At 42.3% G+C, this 21,885-nt stretch overlaps 1 protein-coding gene across 11 annotated transcripts in view; it reads left to right on the forward strand.

The window, feature by feature from the left end:
• Positions 1–20,890, forward strand: part of ZNF462 (zinc finger protein 462) — a 104,674-nt gene extending 83,784 nt beyond the window's left edge. For 8 of the 11 annotated variants that reach the window (XM_073345994.1, XM_073345997.1, XM_073345996.1 and 5 more), the window contains 6 exons: positions 609–876; positions 2,587–2,723; positions 7,815–8,038; positions 10,321–10,453; positions 16,236–16,350; positions 18,641–20,890. In XM_073345994.1, the coding sequence (XP_073202095.1) occupies positions 609–876; positions 2,587–2,723; positions 7,815–8,038; positions 10,321–10,453; positions 16,236–16,350; positions 18,641–18,842 (1,079 nt within the window). In that variant the 3' untranslated portion in view covers positions 18,843–20,890. Of the gene's footprint in view, positions 1–608; positions 877–2,586; positions 2,724–7,814; positions 8,039–10,320; positions 10,454–16,235; positions 16,351–18,640 lie in introns of those variants that run through there. The other 3 variants (XM_073345998.1, XM_073345999.1, XM_073346000.1) reach the window with 1 other exon arrangement.
• The last annotated feature ends 995 nt before the right edge of the window (positions 20,891–21,885 follow it).

Genomic DNA, 21,885 nt, shown 5'->3' on the forward strand with positions numbered 1-21,885 from the left:
TAGGATGTGAATAGTTAGATATTATAGTGAATTCTCCATTCTGGAACATTTTGTTTTAACTAGCTTTGCTAAGGGGTTTCTCCAATAATTCCATGAATTTCAGGGGAAATAACTGTAAATGCTTTTAAAAAAAAAGAAAAAAAAAGGTTACTCGTAAACATCAGGGGCTAGATCCTCAGCTGGTGTAAATTAGCATAAATCAATGGGAATGCACCAATTCACCCCATCTGAAAATCTGTTTTGGATTACGCATCATGTATAGAAGAATGCTCACAGTATATTAACCTGCCTCTATTTCACAGTTTACAGATGTCTTGAAACTAGGCTCCTTTTTATACTGGCTCCCTTTTGAAGCCTCTCACTTGATAGATTAAAAATGATCATTTCAGTCAACAGCCATAAACTGTGAAATATAAACTAGGGTTGAGATTATAGAGATGAACAAGTACCATTCTTCCCTCCACACCGCTTCTGAAAGAAGCGTCCGAGATTTCCATGCTTTAGGGCTTGATCCAACTCCAATCCCAGTAAACGGGACTTGGACCAGGTCCTTAAAACCTCAGATTCTCTGACCAGCTGCTATAACTTCCCCTTCACTTTCTCCCCAGATTCTTCATACTCCGAACCTCCTGACGTTCAGCAGCAGCTGAACCACTACCAGTCAGCAGCTCTGGCCAGGAACAACAACAACACTAGCCCCCTCCCACTCTCTGGGGCGGCTGCAGGAGCTGAACAGAAAACTGAAGCCACCCTAAACTGTGAATTTTGTGAATTCTCTTCGGGTTACATTCAGAGCATTCGGCGTCACTACCGTGACAAACATGGAGGGAAGAAGCTCTTCAAGTGCAAAGATTGTTCCTTTTATACAGGCTTTAAGTACGTATTGTACAAAACAGATAAACTGAAATCACTTCTAACACTTTAAAAGACAAGCACACTAGTTCCTGAGATGGCTGACCGGAGCTGAAGAGAAACATAAGAATGGATGATTAGGGAGAAATACAGAACTGCCCTTCCAGATCACGACAGGATTAATCTAACCCAGTTTCCTGTCTGACAGCATTCACTACTACCTGCTGCAGAGGGAAGGTGCAAGAAATCCCTGCAATAGGTTGTTACAGAATAGTGTGTCCACAGAGAATGATTCTTCCTGATCATCTGTGGTTAGAAGTTGGTTTATGCCTTGAAGCATGAGGGTTTACATCCCTTCTGAAAACTCCTGTGTGTGTTGTTGGAGGGCGTTAGAAGCTAGCATGAGAAGAAAGGAAGGCATATGTTCTAGTGAAGTAGCAGAGTTCCAACACTGCCTGTCTAAAGGAATCTTTACCATGTAACTTTATAATTTCCTCCCTTTTTCTCCATCTAGTTCAGATGGCAGAAGTGAAACACATATCCAAAAGTGTGTGACAGTATATTTGAATATTTCATCAAATCAGTTAAACACCCGAAAATAAAAACTCAGTTATTTCCATGTATTTCCAGTTCCAGGGTTTTAGACTGTTTTTCATCACTTCTTCTTCTTATTATTTTATTATTTATTACTCCTTTCTCCAACCAATAACACTGGACATAACAAAACTCTCTTAAATCAACATATAATTGATAACTTGTGACATGGAGGTTTGCGTTCCTTAATGCAGTGTTTCTCAAGCATTTGGGGATTAGGTCTTTCTTCTCAGGAATGTAGAAAAGTCCTGTCCTCTATTCATTATGGAGAGTGAAACACAGAAGAACACCCATTGAAGTCAATGAAAAGACTCCTATTGACTTCAATGGCCAGTGGATCAAGCCCAAAGCCAGCAGAGTTTATCATTTCCTTGCTGTCAAGCCAACAGGGACTGTAAATTCCTTAGTGAAGAGTTAAGCAGCTTGCTGCATTTATAGATTCCACCACTCCTTAATCCAAAATTATTGAACCACTCAAGTTTACAAACGCCTCCTCCACAGCTGGCCTTGTAGCCAGATAGGTACCTAGTTAACTTCCTAGGCCTGAGTGTGCAAGTGTGTCTGTCTTCTGCATGTGCAGCTAGTAGTATACCTTGCTGCAAACGTTTAGTGCTAACGAAAGTCTATGTATCTACCAGATCTGGAGCATAGCGTTTCAGCTGGTTTTGAGTTAGGCCCACAAAAGAAAGGTGGCGAGAATGTTTCTGCTGTCAGAAAGACATTTATCTTCAGCCATGTGACTCCAGAACAGTTGAAGGAATTTTGCTCAAACTTTCCAAACATGGTTTGCCTTTGGCAGAGACCAAGCATGGAAGTTTTCAGCCCAAAGACCTTTTGGGCCTGTGGAATGGAAATTCTTTTGCTGCATTACCTATAGCAGCATGACCAGTGCAACCAGTGTAATAGAATATTTTGTCAGAGTACATGATGGCTATGTAGGAGTAAATCCTGCAAATACATATGCACGTGTGTTCCTCGTCTGAGGAGTCCCACTGAAGTATCATGTGGCTTTATACAGACAGGAGTAAGTGGCATCTGTAGCACTTTAAATAACACTTCAGTGACAGAGCTGTGGCACTTGAAGTGTGTAGACGTAAGAAATACTGATTTTTATCTCTTCTGCTTCTCCTTACTTTATAGATCTGCTTTTACTATGCATGTGGAAGCTGGGCATTCAGCAGTTCCTGAGGAAGGACCCAAAGACCTTCGCTGTCCTCTTTGCCTGTACCACACCAAATACAAACGTAACATGATTGACCATATAGTCCTGCACAGAGGTAAAGACATCCCTTATGGTATTTGTGTCTGACAAAGAAAACCTTGAGCAATGCCTGTTTATTTCAGGCCCATGAAATGAAGTTTTCATCTGAATGTGAGCATTAAAGTGTTGAGTAGCCCGGAAGCCCTTGCACGTATTTTTAGTAATGCATTTTGTTTCTTTTCTGTGAAGTAGAAAGAATTAGACCAAAATGGATAGAGGCAGATTTGAAATTGCTGTTTAGAATTTCTGCCAGAAATGTTTACAGTCATTTGACACCTGTTTAGAGCATGTTATGCTTCTCCTATCACTCTGTGGGGCAGGATAGCACCCTTCTGACTCAGGAACATGTTTACCATATATATGTATTTCTAATGAGCCCATTATCTAATAATCTCTGTTCCGTATACATTGTTAAAGGATGGCTCTATTCCATCTGCACCGTCCCCTACCCTGGACACCTCAGAGGATCCCATGAGGACTTAACATATATTTCTTCACCACATCTGCATCAACTATTCTTAGGAGCAAAAATGGCTAAAACTTTTTAAAACAATTAAGAGCTGACTTAGAGATTATCCTACTCTATTAACCACAGGCTTGAAAGTTCAGAAGAGACAGCTGTTTGGACACTCTGGGCTGGGATCCCTGCCGAGAGTTATCGCACTTGATGCTTACAGATGGTCTGTTGGCTGCCTAAATCCAAACCCATGTGTTGTGCTGGCACCCTGCCTACTTGTAGGTTAAGCAGAATCTCGCAGTACGATATTGATGCTGACCAAATGTGTGTTTCAAATGCCATCTTTTCCTGGAGTCACACAATATACTTCACTATATTCTGGGCTGCTTCAGGTTTAGAAAGGCTCCAAACAATGAAGTAGATAGCATTGATAGGTACTTCCGGCTTTTGGAAAGACTGTGTTGAAGGGGCATCTGGGAAGATCATACAGACCTTCCCAGGACTCAAAAGGCATGTCATAGAGCCAGCTCAGTGAGTTTAAAAGCTTGGCAGGCAATGAAACTCAGTGCTGAGATCATCCTCCAGAGGTATTCTAGCACTAGACAGCTCAAGTCTGTTGATCTGCAGGATCCATCTTCAATGGCTTTTGAGAAGAAGGTGGGTTAGGGTGTATTTGGGCTAATAGAAGCATCACTGAGGAATGTGTTTATCAGCACTTCTGGGGTACTGATTGGTCAGAAGAGTTCACTAGGAACAGTTTGTGCGAGGAGTTGTTATCATTACTTGTGTTACCACACATAGGAGCCCTAGTGATGATGTTCTCTGTCCTGTGTTTGTATCTGGACCGTGTGATTAGGCACAACTTTTAAAGTGGGAATAAACAAATGTAGATAAGACAATGGGTTGCAGCGCGCTAGACCTGGTTGGAAAACTTCCACTAGTGCAAGATTTTTGAGGAAAACTGCAAATGTTCAATAACCTTTGGTAGCACTTTACATGTTCAAAGCACTGTGGAGACATTAATGAGTAGATCCTCACAACATCCCAAGGAAGCAGGCAGATAACTCTTTTGTGAAACTGTGGGTCAGTTCCTTGGCACCGCTGCAGCGACTTTGCAATGCTCCAGCCATGCAGAGCAGCCTTGAACCCCTGTCGTGGTGAGTCTTCAGGTAGAGCAGAGCTGCCCAAGTGGCAGCTGTGAAGCATCTCTCTGCCCAACTGCCAGAACAGTCCCCTAAGAGTTACTGGTGTCTGTAAATAATAGAGACCAGACCGTTTGCTAGATGGGACCGTGTGTGCGCGTTTGCACATTTGCGCTCCTTGCTGAGCTGCGCTTCTGTTTCCATTTTCCAACAAGCTCTATAAGATAGAGAGCATTTTTCATCTCAGTTCTAATCTGGCCCTGTGAAAAGAGACGTATGTTTGTCTTTTAATTTTATCCAATTTATCCAGTGCTCCTGTCTTAGATCTCTAGACATACAAAATAAAAACCTGAAAACACAGACCAAATAAATGAACTTGATAGTCAACACTACTAAAAGACCCCTCCAAAAAAGGGAAAAAAGTATCCAGACTTAAGCAACTTCTTTTCCTCTCTCCATGCCCCCCATCATCCTTAGGCAAAGCTTCATTGTAAATAGCCTTTGTGAACATTGTTGCAGTGAATCCTACAGAAATTCCCTTTTATACCATTTAGGCAGTATAAAGAGGCCTTAGTGTAAATGAGACTTGGGCCTGGGAAGAGTCAGATGATGTCCGCTTTCAAGGGCCTACGAAGAGCCGTTCTTCCATACACATAGCTCCCAAATGCTAAAGGACCGCCAGGTCAATGCCTGAATCATCCATCCAAGTCCTCCTTCCTGATGAACATATGACAAATCAAAAACCTCACCATGGTGTTTGACACTAATTATGGCGGCCTCAGTAGAGCGGTCGAGGGGTTAATGTGCGAGGGCACTGAAATAGCTTTGGATCTTGAAAGCTAAGCCTTTCTGGACAGGAGTGCGGCATGGGGTAGCTGCCCTGGTGCAGTCTGTTCTGAAGCCATTGCAGAGACAGACAGAGGGCTTGGTGTCAGGCTGTCTGTCCAAGCACTAATTTTGCAGGGGGTTGAGGGTGAGTAATAGATGCTGTGCATAAAAACAGTGGAACTATGCTAATTTACACCAGCTGAGGATCTGGTCCAGTATGTTGCTTGGTGCCCCTTCTCCCTCCCCAGTGGATAACTAGTTACAGGTGTACAACCTTGTACTGGCTAATTCTCACTGTGATGTTCGTTTCTTTGCCATGTGGCACTGAAGGATGAAAATGCACTGTAAATATTGTTTCTGTTGAGATGATGTCCAGAGGCCCCAACTGGAATGAAAGGTCCCTGATTTCACAGGATGTAGCTGACACTTGACAGCACGTCATCTTCTCTTTAGCCCAGTGAATGGCTCAACTTCTATCACCACCCATTAACTGTGGTGAAATCCATTATGAGCTAGAGCATCGAATGGTTTGTTAGAGAAGTTTAAGCAAGGAGTATGTTTCCCATTAAAAGTTATGGGCGCAGGATGTTGTTAGTCTGCCCCTGAGAGCCTTCTGCCATGTGTCACCTACTCAGCTCAATCAGTTACACATCGTCAGTGTGGTTTAACTTCCCTTTTTATAGGCACAGAGGAGCAGTGATTCTGTGCCCTTTCCTAGTCTGAAGGGGGAAGGAATTTATAGGACCAGAGCCTGCATTACAGGCACACAGTGATGAGGAGACTTCTGAGTCACTCTTGGGCTTCATGGCAGTCCGATTTGGAGAGTCCTTGGAAGTTCTGTAACTGGAACCGGAGAACTCCAGATCTGTGCCCAGCTCAGCCATTAGCCTTTAATTTAGCCCAGACGATGCAGTTACATTTTACTGGCCATTCTCTGATGGGCTTTCCTATCCAGCATATGACGAAAGACTCTGATAGTTTTCCAGTGCTGAAAGCAGCTTTAAAGCCGGTGCCTTGATTCCACAAGTCCAAATGCACAGAACTCGGAGGGAGCCTTCGAAAATAGCTTTCCAATGCCCCCAAATGGTCACAACTTTAAATCCTGTTATCTTGTAGCCTCCCCACCACCACCGGCTTTTTCTTCCCCTGAAGGGCCTTGCATTTTTACAGGTGGAACAACTGTCACTGGTGCAGGAGCAAATCTTACTTGTTCTGAGCCTTCGGCAAGAATAGCTTTGGGGGAAATTCCACTTTTTGGAGTGGTTTGAGGAGAAGGAAATATTTCAAAATCAAGTTGATTTTTTTTTTGTTTTGTTTTTGTTTAATAAACAGATGCTTGAAGGAGCTGAGGGGGTTGGAATATTTAAATATTTGAAAAATAGATTAATGGGCAGAGAGGCATGATAAATGCATTTATTATATGCATATCACTCCTGTATGTGTGTGTGTGGGGCGGGGGGTTGTCTAGGAATTCTACATGTACAATAAATTACTAGAAACCAGGATTACTTTAATTTCTCCAAATGGGAGGCAAGAGACCCCATGTTTCCACTTTACCAAAGAAACTGATACATTGATCTGGATCCACCTCTTGTGTGGCAGAGCTCCGTTGAAATTTATGGAGCTACACCAGTTTACATTAGCTGAGAATTGGGCCTACTTCTTTAAAATAAGTTGTTAGTGATTCACTATGTTACAAACATTGAACTGCCTCTTAACCTGCAGTGCTTAAGGAATAACAGTCTTAAATTCCTGTGCCCTAGTTCAAAAGGGCAGTTAAGTAATGATGACCTTTTGGTGACCCTATATTGAATGGGGGATTTCCCTTGTGTGCACAATACTCAGTGGCCCATAGTGGATGAAGGAACCAAATTGTAGGATTCTAGCTCAGTGGAAACATGGAAAACTTCTTATCGGTTACATTGTTACATGAGTGCGTGCGTGCGTGTGTGTGTGTGTGTGTGTGTTATATACAATATATACACCTGTCTGTGTGTGAGTAATATTAAAATTCAGTAGAATAATTTTTCACTATATATTTAAACTAAAACCTGAAATGTATATTAACACATTGGGCAGGTTGGCATGAAAAACTGAATTGGTAGAATTAAGCACCTGGGTGAGAAATGAAATGGACGTTAATCTCTAGTCTTACAGTCACAATATTTAAAAGCTAATCTGTACAACATCTAGTGCAGTGGAGTCCTGGTCTGTGACTAGGGTACCACAGTAATATTTAAAGGCTCTTCCCTTGGTATGCTCAGCTCAGCCATCATCAGAAAGACCCACCATCCTGTCAACTGTGTCCTACCCACCAACTCCCAGACTCTGCAGCCCTGACTCCTGGCCACACCCCTTTCCTCTCTTCCTTCCCTTTCTCCCACCTAATTAGTGATAGTTTTCAGGGTGACCTCTGTATTCACTGCCTTGAAGAGAATTGACCCTACCTTTGTGGAGGGAATGTAGTTGCATTTCTTTGTGTCAGTCCAGTTTAGCGCCCCCCTCCCCTCCCCCATCTTATCCCACTCTCAAGAAAACGTTGCAAACTACTTGCTGGTAAATGGATTGTATACAAACATAGCAAATCTTGTTTCTCGGGGGAAAAGAGAGGGAAGGCTGTGGATACAGTGCTGACGTTTTTAAAATGAAAATGCTCTTCTCAACACATTTATCCCAACAGAAGAGCGAGTTGTTCCCATTGAAGTCTGCCGATCCAAACTGTCCAAATACTTGCAGGGAGTAGTTTTCCGCTGTGATAAGTGTACCTTCACCTGCTCCAGTGATGAGAGCTTACAGCAGCACATAGAGAAGCACAATGAACTGAAACCTTACAAATGCCAACTCTGCTACTATGAGACCAAACACACGGAGGAGCTGGACACTCATCTTCGAGATGAGCATAAAGTAAGTTCTTAGCAGGATTTTCTCTGGGACTATGTACACATTGCAAGTGGTAAGTTGACTTGACTTTTAGCAAAGGTAAGTGATTCAAGATTTGGAAATGACCCCCAGGATGGAATAATTTTTTTGTGAAATTCCTATTTTCCAAAATCTTGTTTGTTTGTAGGGCTTTTTCCTGAATTTTGGGTACCCCTCCTGAGCCATTCAGATACCTGAATGTTTATGTAGAGAATGTACCTTATTTTAATAGTTATGAAGCAATGATTAAGGCAGTGTGATCCAGTCCCATAAAAGGTGGGAGATTTCAAAGTTGAGATTGCTCTGGAAATAAATAACGTCAACAACATGGCATGCAATGCATATTTTAATAACCGTGTGATACATTTTAGTTTACACTTGAGGAAAAGATACATACAAAATACATCACGTGTACATCATGCTAAGTTAAGGGTGCTTTAGCAATATTAATTTTTATATGGGTGTGACCCAAACCCTTTGAAGTCATTAAGTATATGTCCAGTAATATTGGTTGGCTTCAGATCAGGCCCTTTAATTCTAACTCAAGATGTTCTTGTGAGGGATGATCCTCTCCAGGATTGAGGCTTTGCATTGCTTCAGCTCAGAATTTTAGGAATACATATTTTTTGTCAGATTTTGTAGGGAAATAACCACTTAACTCTTGTTAACAGGAGCTAAGCAGTTAAATCCCCATGCTGGAAATTTACTCCCACTACTTTTGCTAAACAAACCAAAAATGTTGTTGACAAAATGAGCGCCAAAAGTGTCAGCAGAATCTGTTTTGCCCTAAAAGTTATTCCACTGCATTTTAAAAACTAGCTCTGTGAACTGCAATGCGTTTATTTTCCTTATGTCAGCTTGTTAATAATTGGCAAGCTTCTGTCCCCTTCTCTTTACTGCAGCTTTAGAATCTTTCTACTCCTCCACAATATACAATTTTTAGCTCTCACATTTCCCCCACTGATCATAGCCTGGGTGCTGGACCAGGATTCACTATGCCCCAGGCCTTTGATTTGGTGCTTCATTATGGGAAGATTTTACCCCGTCCTGGCTCTTGCCAGAGGTGTATTCTCCTTGTCTCTAGTCGTAGCCGAAATAACCCCAGTAGTTACTTTGTTCCTGCTGTCTCACACTCTCTAAAAACTCGTTATTTCAGACTATTTTGTGCGCAGTACTTGCATCTCGCAGTGCTCCTTAGGTGTAGGTGCTATTGTCATTTCCCTCTGGGAAAACACGTCACTTTGTAAAAGTTTCTCAGATGTAAAGTGACTTGCGCTTTAAATTCATTCCAATTCCCCACCCAGAAAACAGCCGTGACAAGCTGTTACTTCATCCAAGGTGCTGCAGGAAATGTTGTACTGGGTTCACCCCACTCTCTAAGTCAGTACTGGATCAGAGCCTTGGCATAATGCTGGTGCTACAGGAGGTGCTGTCGTTTCAGATCAGTCTGGATCCAAAGTCGTGACCGCTAGTGGTCATTAAAAATCCCAGGGCGCTGTTCACATAAAAGGTATTAACCCCAGTGTCCTGGTCGCATTTCATCTCGGGTAATTGTATTCTACGCCTCTGTCGTAAATCTTTGTCCACAGTTTCAGTTGGATACACGAGTTCTTCACTTCCCATCCTAAAGCTGTTAGGTACTATTCCTGTGAGCTGTTAAATAGCTGGCGCATTTCACCTGAGGGTTAGCGGAATTTGACTGCTGGGTGAAGTGTTCCCTTTATAGTTTGTAAATCAGTTTGTGAAGCACTTAGCAACCCTTTGTAATGAAAATTAATCTGTTACTAATGAGTCACTCGGACAGCAGACATGTATAGTTAAAGGACCCATCTCCCATGTGAATGAATGAATCATTCATAAAGGATTCTGTTGCATTAGCGTGGTGCTATATTAATATTATACCACGTAAGATTAGTAATCCCCTGCAATGATGAAGACTGTAGAATGGTTGGGGATTAATAGTGGTGCTTGTATTATTATTATTATTTATTAGGTTTAAAACCTGCACATAAGGGAAAAACAAGGAAGATCCCTCAGCTAAGATGGTTGCAAGGTGAAGCATGGAGAAATGCTGTATAAAAAAACTTAAGCAAAACAATTAGAGGAGTGGCTAATTGTGTTTCAAGGGAATGGGTATTAACTTGACTGAGTGCTGGTAAAATGGCCTCTGGCAAATTTTACTCATCAGCCATTACTCTGCAAATAGAGGTTTGGGTTTTTTTAAACAGACATGAATATTAATTAATGTTTATATTGTTTCTTTTAAGGTGAGTCGTAATTTTGAGCTGGTTGGACGGGTTAACTTGGATCAGCTGGAACAAATGAAAGGGAAAACCGAGAGCTCCAGCAGTGATGAGGAAGAAAAGGAAGAGGAGATGAGCCCCAAGACTGAAGAGAGAGGTCAGTATTGCTTCCTTTTCTCCCAGGCTGGGCATAGGAATGTCTCTGAAAGCCCCGTAGAACAAGATGAGCCATTGACTTAACAAGAGGTTTTTCAGGAACCATAGACACATGTCAGCAAAGGCCTAATAGACAAGGTGCATATAGAGAAAAAGCAGATCACATCTAGGCAACTGAGATCTTTTGTACATGTCAGCAAATTGTTCTGTACCATTTGTATGTCGGTCAATGTCGGTAACCCATATGCAACCTTCCTGTTCCATGTTAATGCTTTGTGATATCAAAGTTAGTGGAGAAATTTATTTTTGGACCATCATCATTCTCTTGTCTTGCTCTTCGTTAGCTTTTTATCCTCCCCCTCCTCTATGCGTGACTCCCCTTTTTAGGTTCAGACTGGCTGGCAGCTGTGAAGCAAGAATAACAATGTGCTCCATCTTGGAAGCACATTACCTATTAAGACCCCAGTTCAGCAACATACTTAAGGATGCGCCTAACTTTTCGGATGTGAGTACTCCCATTGGCAGTCAGACAATTCACTTGCTTCAAGCTGAGAACTTGGTGAAGTGAGTGGCTGAATCAGGGCCTGAATCATCTGTCAATTTCAAGTTACAAGAGCTAGGCAACCTAAAACTGACATTTTTCACATTTTCTTCCAGTGAAATTGACAAAACCTTTCCCAAAAGAGGTGCCAAGGCTGAACACCCTCAGCCTCTTCTCTCTCTGCCCCAGCTCTGGGCTGGAGTGACTGAGTACCTCAACTCTCTGCTGCTCTAGCTCCCAGAGCTGGAGGAGAAGTCAAATGTCCCGGCTCTCTGCCTCTCAGGCAGGCAAGTTAGACGGCTCTCATCAGTTCCACAAACAAAATTTGCAAGAGCCTTCTTGGCAGGCAGTCAGAAAGTTCCATATCAGTTCTCCCAAGATGGAATTGTTCTCAACCCTTCCTCTGAAAATTCTCACTGTTTTGATGTTTCATCCTGGTTCGGGACAATTATTTTTTTCAAAAATATGAAATTTTTCTTGGAAAGAGATTTTCCATTTTCTGGCCAGCTCTTCTGTGCAATCCTACTCTATTTTACTCAGTAGCACACTCTGTTCATAAAGCGCTCATCAGAAGGAGAATGGCATTCTTCTTTTCTGCAGCTGCTGATCCTGGTAATTTAACCAACATTAGTTGGGAGGGAATATGAAAGAGAAATCTTCTATTCATAATACTGGGCTTTTTCCTTTAATATTTCTAAGTCGATTTAGTGTAATTTGCTAGACCAATGTAATTTTTATGTAATTTGCTAGACCAATAGCCCCAAGAACTGAAGTACTCTGTGTAGTCTCAGAACCCACCCTATATTGCATACTTCTATCAACCAGACATAATATGGCAGCCACCGCTAACCAGGGTTCATTTTGAACTAGTGACTCTCAAAGATGAATCTCATTACCAGTTCCCTATGCCATCCAGTTCCCACATTCTATCATGCTGCTGACTGGCAGGTTATCAATTTCTCTCTACATCCAACTAAAGGAATGCTGTAAATTTTTTTTGTGAACTTAAAAAGAATTCAGAATTGCATTCAAAAACGATTTCAGAAGGGAAAATACCCATCTCCTTGAAGTTTTTTAAACTTATTGCTGTTGTCTCACAGACAACGTATAGAACAGAATGTGGGTTTAGGTTATGTCTTTCCTTCCAGTGAAATCTCAGCATGTTAGCTATTTTAGTATCATGGTACAGTCCATAGTTAGGACATTGCTTTTTAACAGCTTTTGTGCTCAGTGATAACTCACCCAGAGCTTTTTTTTAATGAGGGCAGAGCCCTCCATAGGGGACGGCAAATCAGGGTGACCGCTCTGGGCCCCATGCTTTTGGGGGGGCCCCGTGGGCTGGTGCAATTAGCTGGCCCCGCATGGGCGGTGGGTGAACCGCTGGCCGGGGGGGGCTACCCCCAGCCCTGCCCCTTCCACCTGAGGGAGAGCGCGCCGGGAGGGAGAGCCACCACTGAAGCCTCCCCAGCCCCGGGAAGGCAGGCAGCATAGCCTAGCCCCTTGGAGCCCAGCGGCGATATTGAAGCGAGGCCCTCGGGGGGCGGAGTGTGAGCAGGGCCAGGCTGGCTGTTTGGGGAGGCACCGCCTCCCCAGCCTCCCCTACCTGCCCCCGGTGCGGTCGGTCCCAGAAGTGATGTCACTTCAGGCCTGGACCCCGCACTCTCCTAGGGATGGTCCTGAATGAGCGGGAGGAGAGTTGGTTAAGAAACTACATAGCTCTTATCGAATCTTTTTTCCATGAGATCTTTGATGGTGGCACAAGAGAAATTAAAAGATCAGCAGAAGGGATGTCTTTTTCACAAATACTCAAAAATATGGCATCTGTAAAGGTGCAGCATCCCAGGTAAAAGTGTAAGTTAGTGTCAATGTAATTAGTCCTGTCAGATCAACAGTGGGTTTCGAGCCTAGGAGCTGCAGTGCTGAAAGCATCAGCCTGTACTGACCGCTTTAGCGAGAGGACCAGATCCCCTGACTTGCAGCTGCAGCAGACCTATTACCTTCTTATGTAGACCAACACAGTAAACATTTTATTTTAACTTGTGTTCAGGATACTTACATCTCTGGATGCTTTTTATTATGCAAATACAAGATTAGAACTATCCGGATTGGGGTTTTAATAATCAGGGACAGTAGAAATATCTACATTTCCCAAAGACAGTGGTTATAATGTGGAGAGTATTTCACCATTTTATGTATATATATTTTCACTTGCAGCTGGGTCTCTCCATCTGTGAGTGGTTAAAAATAATCCATGTTTGATCAAACAATGGGTCGAAAAATCATACTTTTTTGAGGATTTTATTTACCTACCATTCTCTGCTGATTACTCTTTAGGAAATGATCTCTCTTCTCTCCCTTTTAGCTAGTATCAGCTGCAATAGTATCCATGTAATATCTGACATGGTACATACATCCGCTGTTAGAGACACTGTGGGTAAAATTTTCAAAAGTGCCTTTGTCCCATTTTCAAAATAACATTAGGCACTTTAAAAGTCCAAGTTCCATTGACTTTCAATGAGACTTAGTCTTCTATGTCATTAGGACATGAAAATTTCACTCTGCATCTTGTGCCAGGGACTGGACTTTACATAACAGGCCTCTTTCAACTGTAAGTACCATGGATGAAATTCTGCTCCCTGTTATGTTCAAAACACGCACAGAAAAAAGTTAGAAAAAAAACATAAGTGCTCTTGCTGGAAGTTTGTAGTATAACACTATTTTTATTTCTTAGAATTAAGAACAGTTACACACAAGAACCCAAAAACAGAGAGAGAGAAAGCAGGCTGCTCCCTAAAACAAAGAGGCACAAGTCTCCCCATCTTACTGTAGCCTGGCTGTCTGTAGACTGACTGCTGTTAGGCCCAAATCTCATGCTTCCCTATAAAGCCCCCTATCCTGCAAACCGGACCAGGAAAATCCCCTAAAAGTTGAGTGACTGTAATTTTAACCCAGTTTTAATACACCACAGCCCCACTCAGGTCAATGACTTCAGTACAGTTGGGATTTCTCACCATGGGCTAGGTCGTGACTTGGCCTATAAGTCAGCACAGGGAAGTAAGAATCCCTGTCACATCCTTGTGTGGGCTGCTGGAACCACAGAATCCAGGAATGCAGGAGTAAGCAACGCTGTGCAACCACATATTGCTCCCTGGAGAAGATGGGTGAAGGGTGGCAGGGAATGGATGGAGCCTGGGTACAACATGTCAGCACAGATAAGCTGTTGTGTGCGGGGCTGGGGGAAAGGAATAACTTGGTGTAGGACAGCAGAAAATTAACGACCCCTGGAAGCAACAAAAGGGAGGGGAGGGATGATGTTCCTTTCCTGGGATGCTTCTGAGACAGAGCAGCTACGTGCCACCCCTTGCTAGAAGCAGTGTTCTAGACACACAGTCTCTCCCTGTGAACTTCTATCCTTTGATCTTAGAACTCAGATTGTGAAATGATTCATACATTAGCAAACAAGCAATGTATGCCCACAAAATAACACAGAGTCAAAGGCAGTCAGATGTCTTGAGCGTGTACAAAATATCCTTTTCCCCTTGGAACCATGTCATATACCCAGCTTGATAGATCTGAGATGACCTTACTGCTTTCAGCTTGATTTGTAATTCAGGGAGCCATCTACATTTACAAACCTTAAAACCAAACTGACTGGGAAGTCATGGGGAGTGGGAGAGGAGAACATGGTCTGTTCAGAAAGGGTGGAGGAGTTCCTAGGCTAACACTCATTAATGTTAATGGAAATTACAAGTCTAAATCCCCCTCATGCATTTGAACAAAATAGGGTCTGTTGTCTGCACCTCCTCTGCACAGACCCAGAATAAATTTCCCATTGGCTGTTGTACTATAGGTGTATTCTTGAACATAAGAGCAGCTCTTGCCCCCCAAAACTTCTTACTCTCTGTAGGTGATAGACTAGTCCTGGTGCAGAGATAAGGTGTTCTAGTGATGCTTATAAGTTTGTACGACACACATAAGTGTGTATGACTAAGCTTAGGGGCCAGAGCTTCAACTGGTGTAAACTGGCCTGCTGCCATTGACTCCATGCTGATTCACATCAGCTGAGTATCTGGCCCTGTGGATCTTAGCCATATAATGAAGGGCTGCATCCTGTGAAATCTGAAGCCAGTTCTCCTTCAAGGGGAAAGGATAAAAGCTGTGGAAAGGAACATTCCCCCAACAATTTAAACAACTGATGAAGGTTACAAACTCGTAGCAACACACATCTGTACAAAACATGCATACAGAGAGTGGGAGTGAGTGTGTGGGTAATTTTGAGTCATAGCTTGAACTTGAATGGACTACATTTGAAAGTGAAGAAACCAGGCAAGCAGAGATCAAAATGGAAAGAAGCAAAATCCCTTTTCTTTCATTATGTAGTTGGGGAGGAGTCAGAAAGGCATTCTGTTGATTTCTTGCTCAAGATAATCCCTGCTAAGGAATTAATGCTCTGAACAGATGGTGCTGTCTCATTTTCAGTGAAAAGAATCAACTGAGATAGTCCATGCAATTATTTTTAATGGCTTGTGTGGCGATCTTCTTAATTTGTGAGTGAAGGTTTCGTCTTTTGTTAAAGCTGGCTCCATTCACGAAGGGCTTGGTTTTTAGACGTGCTGAGTGTCCACAGCCTCCCCTGACTTCAGTTGAAGTTGTAGGTGCTTGGCACTTCTGCAGATCAGGGCAGTGACATTTTGTGTAAAAGATCAGGATGGGAGGAAACACCGATCCAGTTAAATATCACTGGAGAATGGTATCAGTACTGCTCTACGTATGAGATATTATAGACATGGGCATGAGGGACTCATATTTGGGGATCAGATGCCTACTATAATGAGACTACGTCGCCCAAAATGAGCTTTGTGACTGAAAAATGTATTTAGACTTGTATTTATTTTCTTTCTTACAAGCTGTTTACACATTAAGCTTCCCTCATAAAATTGATTTTGAACTCTGAGGGAGGTATGCATGTTCTCTAGCCACTGAAATGTGGAGAAAGGGGATGTGCCTGTGGGTGGCAAACTTCATCACATTGGTTTGCAGAGACGTTTTGAAGATGGGGAGCAGGAATCTTGAACTGCAAAGTGTGTTGAGAGTTTGAGCCATCTTTTTCAAAAGGATTCCTCTCCACACATACACCCTTTCAGAAGGATAGCAGAGGAGGCCGCACTAGCTTATCGTAATTGCCCCTTCTGGCCATAACATTGATGAATCTGTGAATGACATTTCTTTTACTCTTTCTCAGATTCCATGATGTTCTCTGACAGTGGCGCTCCTGAGAAGCGTTTTCCATGTGAGTTTTGTGGGAGGTCATTTACAGAGGGCTCTGAGTGGGAACGGCACGTACTGAGACATGGCATGTAAGTTTGTTTACAGACTACTTTTCATCACAGCTGAGGGCAACTGTAGATTTTTGTTTCTCCCCATCCCAAGCCTAGTAAAGGCAAACACAGGGAGGTGAACAAAGAATTCGAGGAAGTCACCATAGGAGTCATTGTGTGAAATTCTCTGGTCTGTGTTATAAAGGAGGTCAAACTAGACAATCATAATGGTCCCTTCTGGGCTTAACATTTATGAATCTAGTGAACCCAGAATTCCAAGGTGGCTATGGTACTCAAAATGGATCAGAACCAAAACCTCAGTCTAACTCTCTCTATTCCCCCATTATTGGGGGGGCTGGATGCAGACACCAGATGTTAGTGTGTTCCCTTGCAACTTCAGGCCTGGATCAGATTCCAGGCTGGACGGAACCTCTTTTCGAGATGTGGCCCAAGATGGCAGAAGTCTTACAAGTACAGCTCATCTTCAGAAACTTCCACCATTTTGGTCCAGAATCTTGTGTGAACAGCTCCAGGAATACAGTGCTATCTAATCCAAACTTGAATCATGGGACCAGGTTGGCCTTAAACCAGACCTCAGAATCCAGTGCTAAAAGTCCTCCTGATCCGAACATCACTTCATTGACCTAATGAAGCTGGAGACTACTGTTGCCATTTTCGAGCTCATAAGCCAGCATTGAAGATGCCTACAAATCATTGTGCACTTTCCGCATGGGCTCCACTCTTTTGGTTTCCCTTTCTGGTCTTTGTCTTAGAACACTGATCTTAAACTTATGGTAAATTATGTGCACTAAAGTTTTGAAATCTTCAGGCAGAGGACATCTCTCTAAAAGTCCTACTCTGAGGTTAATAGCAAATGATTTTATATTGTGCACTCATTAATAGCAGTCCACACTGTTGCACGTGGATGGTGCAGTCAGCTGTGGTGTTTGGTACAGTCACTTACCTTTGAGAATATTTTTGTCTGAAATCTCTTAAATGCTCCTTACGCAATCCAAAATGGAGGGTTCTTGCAACATTACTGTCACTTGGAAGACACGTTAATGTTGTTTTTGTATATTGCTAGGCTGACAACCTTTTGGGTAGGGTTACCGTATTTCAGGGTCCCAAAAAGAGGTCACTGCTGGAGGGGGAGGGAGCTGAAGAGGGGAGGACAGCTGGGAGTGCTGGAGGGGGTATTTGGGGGGTACTGAGGGTGTGGTGTACCGCGAGGGGTATCTGGAGTGTGTGTACTAGTGCCCACAGGGGTACTCACTGGAGGCGGGGGACAGTGTTGCTCCCTGTCATATTGACAGGGTGGCTGGCACAAGCCCAGGATGCAGCGACAGCCATCAGTCAGCGCCTCCTTGTGGGGCCCCCCGCTCCCCCTCACCCCAGGGCTGGGGGCCTGGGGTGGGCGGGATCCAGCAGCTGTGGCTGCAGGGAAATGGACCAATTAGGGCTATTTCTGAGCTGCAATGACTGCTCTGCAAAAATCCCGGACATTGCCTGTTATTTGAAAAATCTGCCCAGACAGAAGGCGGAGGATCAAAAAAGAGGTAGTGTCTGGGAAAACCCAGACGTATGATAACCCTGCTTTTGGGGATAACAGACACTTCAGTGTTCTTATCCTTTGTCTTGTTTATTTAGATAGAGTCTCTGCCGTAAAGTGCTTACACTGTGTTTGACAGCACCTCGCGCAGTGGGGCTTTATCATTGTAATGACGCGTGTACCGAGTTTAAAGACTGCAGCTCATTAGGCACTTCAGTGGTTGAAAAGCCATTAGCCTTTTTAGACTGTTCACTCTTCAGGGAAGGACTGTCTTCACGCTCACATACCTATCATAGAATCATAGAATATCAGGCTTGGAAGGGACCTCAGGAGGTCATCTAGTCCAACCCCCTGCTCAAAAGCAGGACCAATCCCCAATTAAATCATCCCAGCCAGGGCTAGCAGACTTTGGGACCAATTCTAATACAAATGATGAGTACAAGGGGAAAGGGAAAGGGGGTTGACCTTTCAGTGACCTCTAATGAAAAGGTCAAACATCAAATTTGGGATTATTCCTGCCCCTTATGTTCAACAGCCCATAATGAATAAGTACCAAATATCAAACTCTGAATGAGCAGAAATTAGTGTTTCATTGTGTCACTTGTCCTGTTGCAAACGTATGTATCATATTAGATGCTGGATGTTTGACCAGTTGTATTCTCTGTGAATGTCGTTAGAGGAGAAGCGAGCTGTTTTTCCCTGCTGCAATAAGTAAAGGAGGGCTTTGTTTTCTGTGGGTCTGATCGAAAAGTTTTCCACTTTCTCTTGCTCAAATTTCAGGGCCCTGAATGAAAGTAAGCGAGGGACCAGGGAGGATGAACAGCTGAAGGAGAACGCAGAGGAGAGTGTTAAGGTACCATCAGCAGAAGAAAAGGAAAGCAGTGAGGAAATGGTGGACTTTTCCCACAAGAATGAAACTGCAGTCCTTGGTGTGGCTGCCGATAAATCTCTCCAAGAGAACACAGAGGCCAAAAACGAATAAGCATTTGGTGTGATTTTAATTAACCTACTTGAACAGTGATGAAAGGGGTGGGGGGGTGGGCTGAAGGAGGAAACAAAGCTGCTTTTAGGACTGAATGATCTATTTTCAAAGCACTGGTACCCGTGTGAGTGTGTGTATGTTAAAGTTATTTAAATGATGGAATAAGTGGCTCCATTACATCACTGCATCTTTTCTTCTGGATTTTGACAATGGGAAGTTACATTCATCTTGGACTAACGAAGCAACTTCCCGGGTTCCTACATTACACAATGTGCTTTGCAATGGAGACTTGGATTGTTTGAGAATGGACGCGTCGTGAGCATGGAAGAAGGGGGGACAACTTTTTGACGCACAAATTTCAGTGCGTTTTTCTAGTTTTAATACAGTACACTTTTCCAGACTGAATGCAACTGCTTTAGAAAAGAAAAGAAAGGATTAAAAAAAAAAAACTGCTTTGCATAAAACAGTCACCTGTTTCTTAGTACCTCAAAATTAACCAAGGGAAATCTCTGCATTTGTCAGTACTACCTGTTGTCGTTGTGGTTAAATGTAGAGACTGCTGGCTGAGATGGTGAATGGAGGAAGAAAAAAAGAAGTTTTAAAGAAAGGAAAACAAATTGTGCTTAAAATCCCAGTGTGGGTTTTATTTCTTAAAATACTGTGATTTTTTAATTATTTTAGTAAAAAAAAAATACAAAAAAAAAAGAGAGAGAGACTTTAATTCCTAGATAACTGTTTGTGAATTGTCATCCTTTATTCCAGGTAAGCTGTTTGTTAGTATTCAACTATAATTTTAGGGTTTGATAGATTCATGTGACTGATTGTGCGGTTTTGTTTGCCACATGTTTGTTTTCTATCTGCCTGAGGTGTTACAAATACAGCACAATTAAGTTTCTCATGTAAAATTATTTCTTTTTCAGTGGGGGGGAAGGGGGAAAGGAGACTTGTTCTTGCGAACAAATTTTTTTTTAAACATGGAAATAACAAAGAAGTTTAACTTTTTTTAAAAATTTAAACTAAAGAACCAAACTTACGGCACAGCTATGCAGCTTGCGGACCAGCCACTTAGGTCCTCATAACCATTCTGTTGCTTGTCAAATTAACATTGATCAGTCTCACGCCAGTAACTTTTCGTTAAGATTGGCTGCCTTTTTGTATGTGGTGTGTGGTTTTTTCTTTTTGTTTTTGTGCGGTGGGGAGGTGGGAGGGGGTCTCTGATAACACGTGTTTTTGCAAGGGAAGGTGAAATAGTTACATACTACATGGAGCTTGAATCTAACTCGAGTCAAGACAGGAGTTGCTATTTTTCCCTCCTCCTTAGCATGAGGGGAGCAGCATAGAATAAATAGGAATCTACACCCACGGGGAAGGATCCTGCACTCTTTAATTCCCCCCACCCACTTTGGTGAAATGCCCACTGACGTCTGTGGGAGTTTAGCCTGAATAAGGAGTGCAGAATCCAGGTCCATGGTATGTTCTGACCGTGAACAAAAAAGAGTTTCTTTCCAAAAAGTAGAAAATACTTGACTGAAACCTAGTTTTAGAAATGCATGTGTCTCTTTGTTTTTTTGTTTTTGGGGGGATGTATTGGGAGGGAGGGGAAAAGACAGGAAGCTAGTGAGAAGACGGCATCCCACAGAGCTTCACGTAAAATTGATGGCAAAAATGTTGCATTTGTGGAATAAGTGCTACTTGAAAAGCATGGTGTTTTTGCTTTTAAGGATTCATCTTCTGAGGGGTTTCTTTGGAGGTGGGAGGGAGCATCATGTGGAAAACACAGCAGAGGGACAAGTATAAATACACATTTTGTGTCTGTATTTGTTTTTTTTAATTGGCCTCATTTCAAATGTATTTAAACAGTTCCATACCTGGATTGGGTGTTTGTAATGGTTACCAAAAACGAAAAAGAAAAAAAAATGAAATAAATGATTGTGACATGCTTTTATCACTACTTTATTTTTCAAATAACATGTAAATATTGTAATCCATTGGATTTTGTTTTGCTAACCTGTTAATAAAAATATGGGACCATTATCCTTTTAACAAGCCTAGAATGTCATATATTTCTTTTTTTTCCCTTCCCCCCCCCCCCCCCCGACTCCCCTCCAATGTATACCTGATATATTGTGGACACCACATTTTAGATGCATTATTATGAATTCTGTTAACTGTAATGATGACATAGAATTGAAAATAACATTTTTTTCATTGTTTAATTTATACAGAGGACTTTTTCAGAGTTTGACAGAAGGAAATAAAATAGCAAAATGCTAACCCATCGCCTCCAGCACTCAGTATTTCCTGATTTTAAATTACTGCTTACTGATGGGGGAGGAGGAGGGAGATCCTAAATTGTTGCACTGATGGGTTTGGTTTTTTGTTTGTTTTTTTGTTTTTGTTTTTTTGGTTGGTTTTTTTTAAGGCAATGAAAATGAATAAAGACTTTTTAAAAGTGTGTGTGTATATAGTTCTATCTTAAGTACTTTTAATGGCCCACATTACTGTAGCATTTGTCCCTTTCAACATCTGAGGATCTCTCAGATGCTTAATTGATTTTGCACTTTGCCTTGAGCAAATATGATTTCAGCAAACTGTGGCTGGCTTTTTTACTCTTGTGTTTCTGCTGAGAATCTAGAAAGGACTTTGAGTTCATGACTGAAGACTGATCTGGAATCTTGTCCTTGGCAACCACAGATATTTAAATGCATTGGAGATTTGTGGCAAGTGTTCATTTTTTGGGTATCGGTGTCTCAGCTCCTCCTATAATGCCAGAAGTTCCTTTGATTCACTGGGAGCAGAATTGGGCTGATTGCCTGGGGTGCTAAATAGCACCAAAACCCTGATAATCACATCACCTTATATGTACCCTTCTCTTTAGGCATTTATACCACCCAGATCAAAATAATGTGGGGGCTGAAATACATATTCCCTTGAACTATAGAAAACAAAACAATATGTTTAAGGGTTTCTGTCACTGTCTAGATGCTTTTTGGAAACCTCTCATCTTTTTATTTGTATATTTTATTGATTTACAACATTCTGT

This window comes from Lepidochelys kempii, chromosome 5, assembly GCF_965140265.1.
Source record: "Lepidochelys kempii isolate rLepKem1 chromosome 5, rLepKem1.hap2, whole genome shotgun sequence".
NCBI classification, from domain to species: Eukaryota; Metazoa; Chordata; order Testudines; family Cheloniidae; genus Lepidochelys; species Lepidochelys kempii.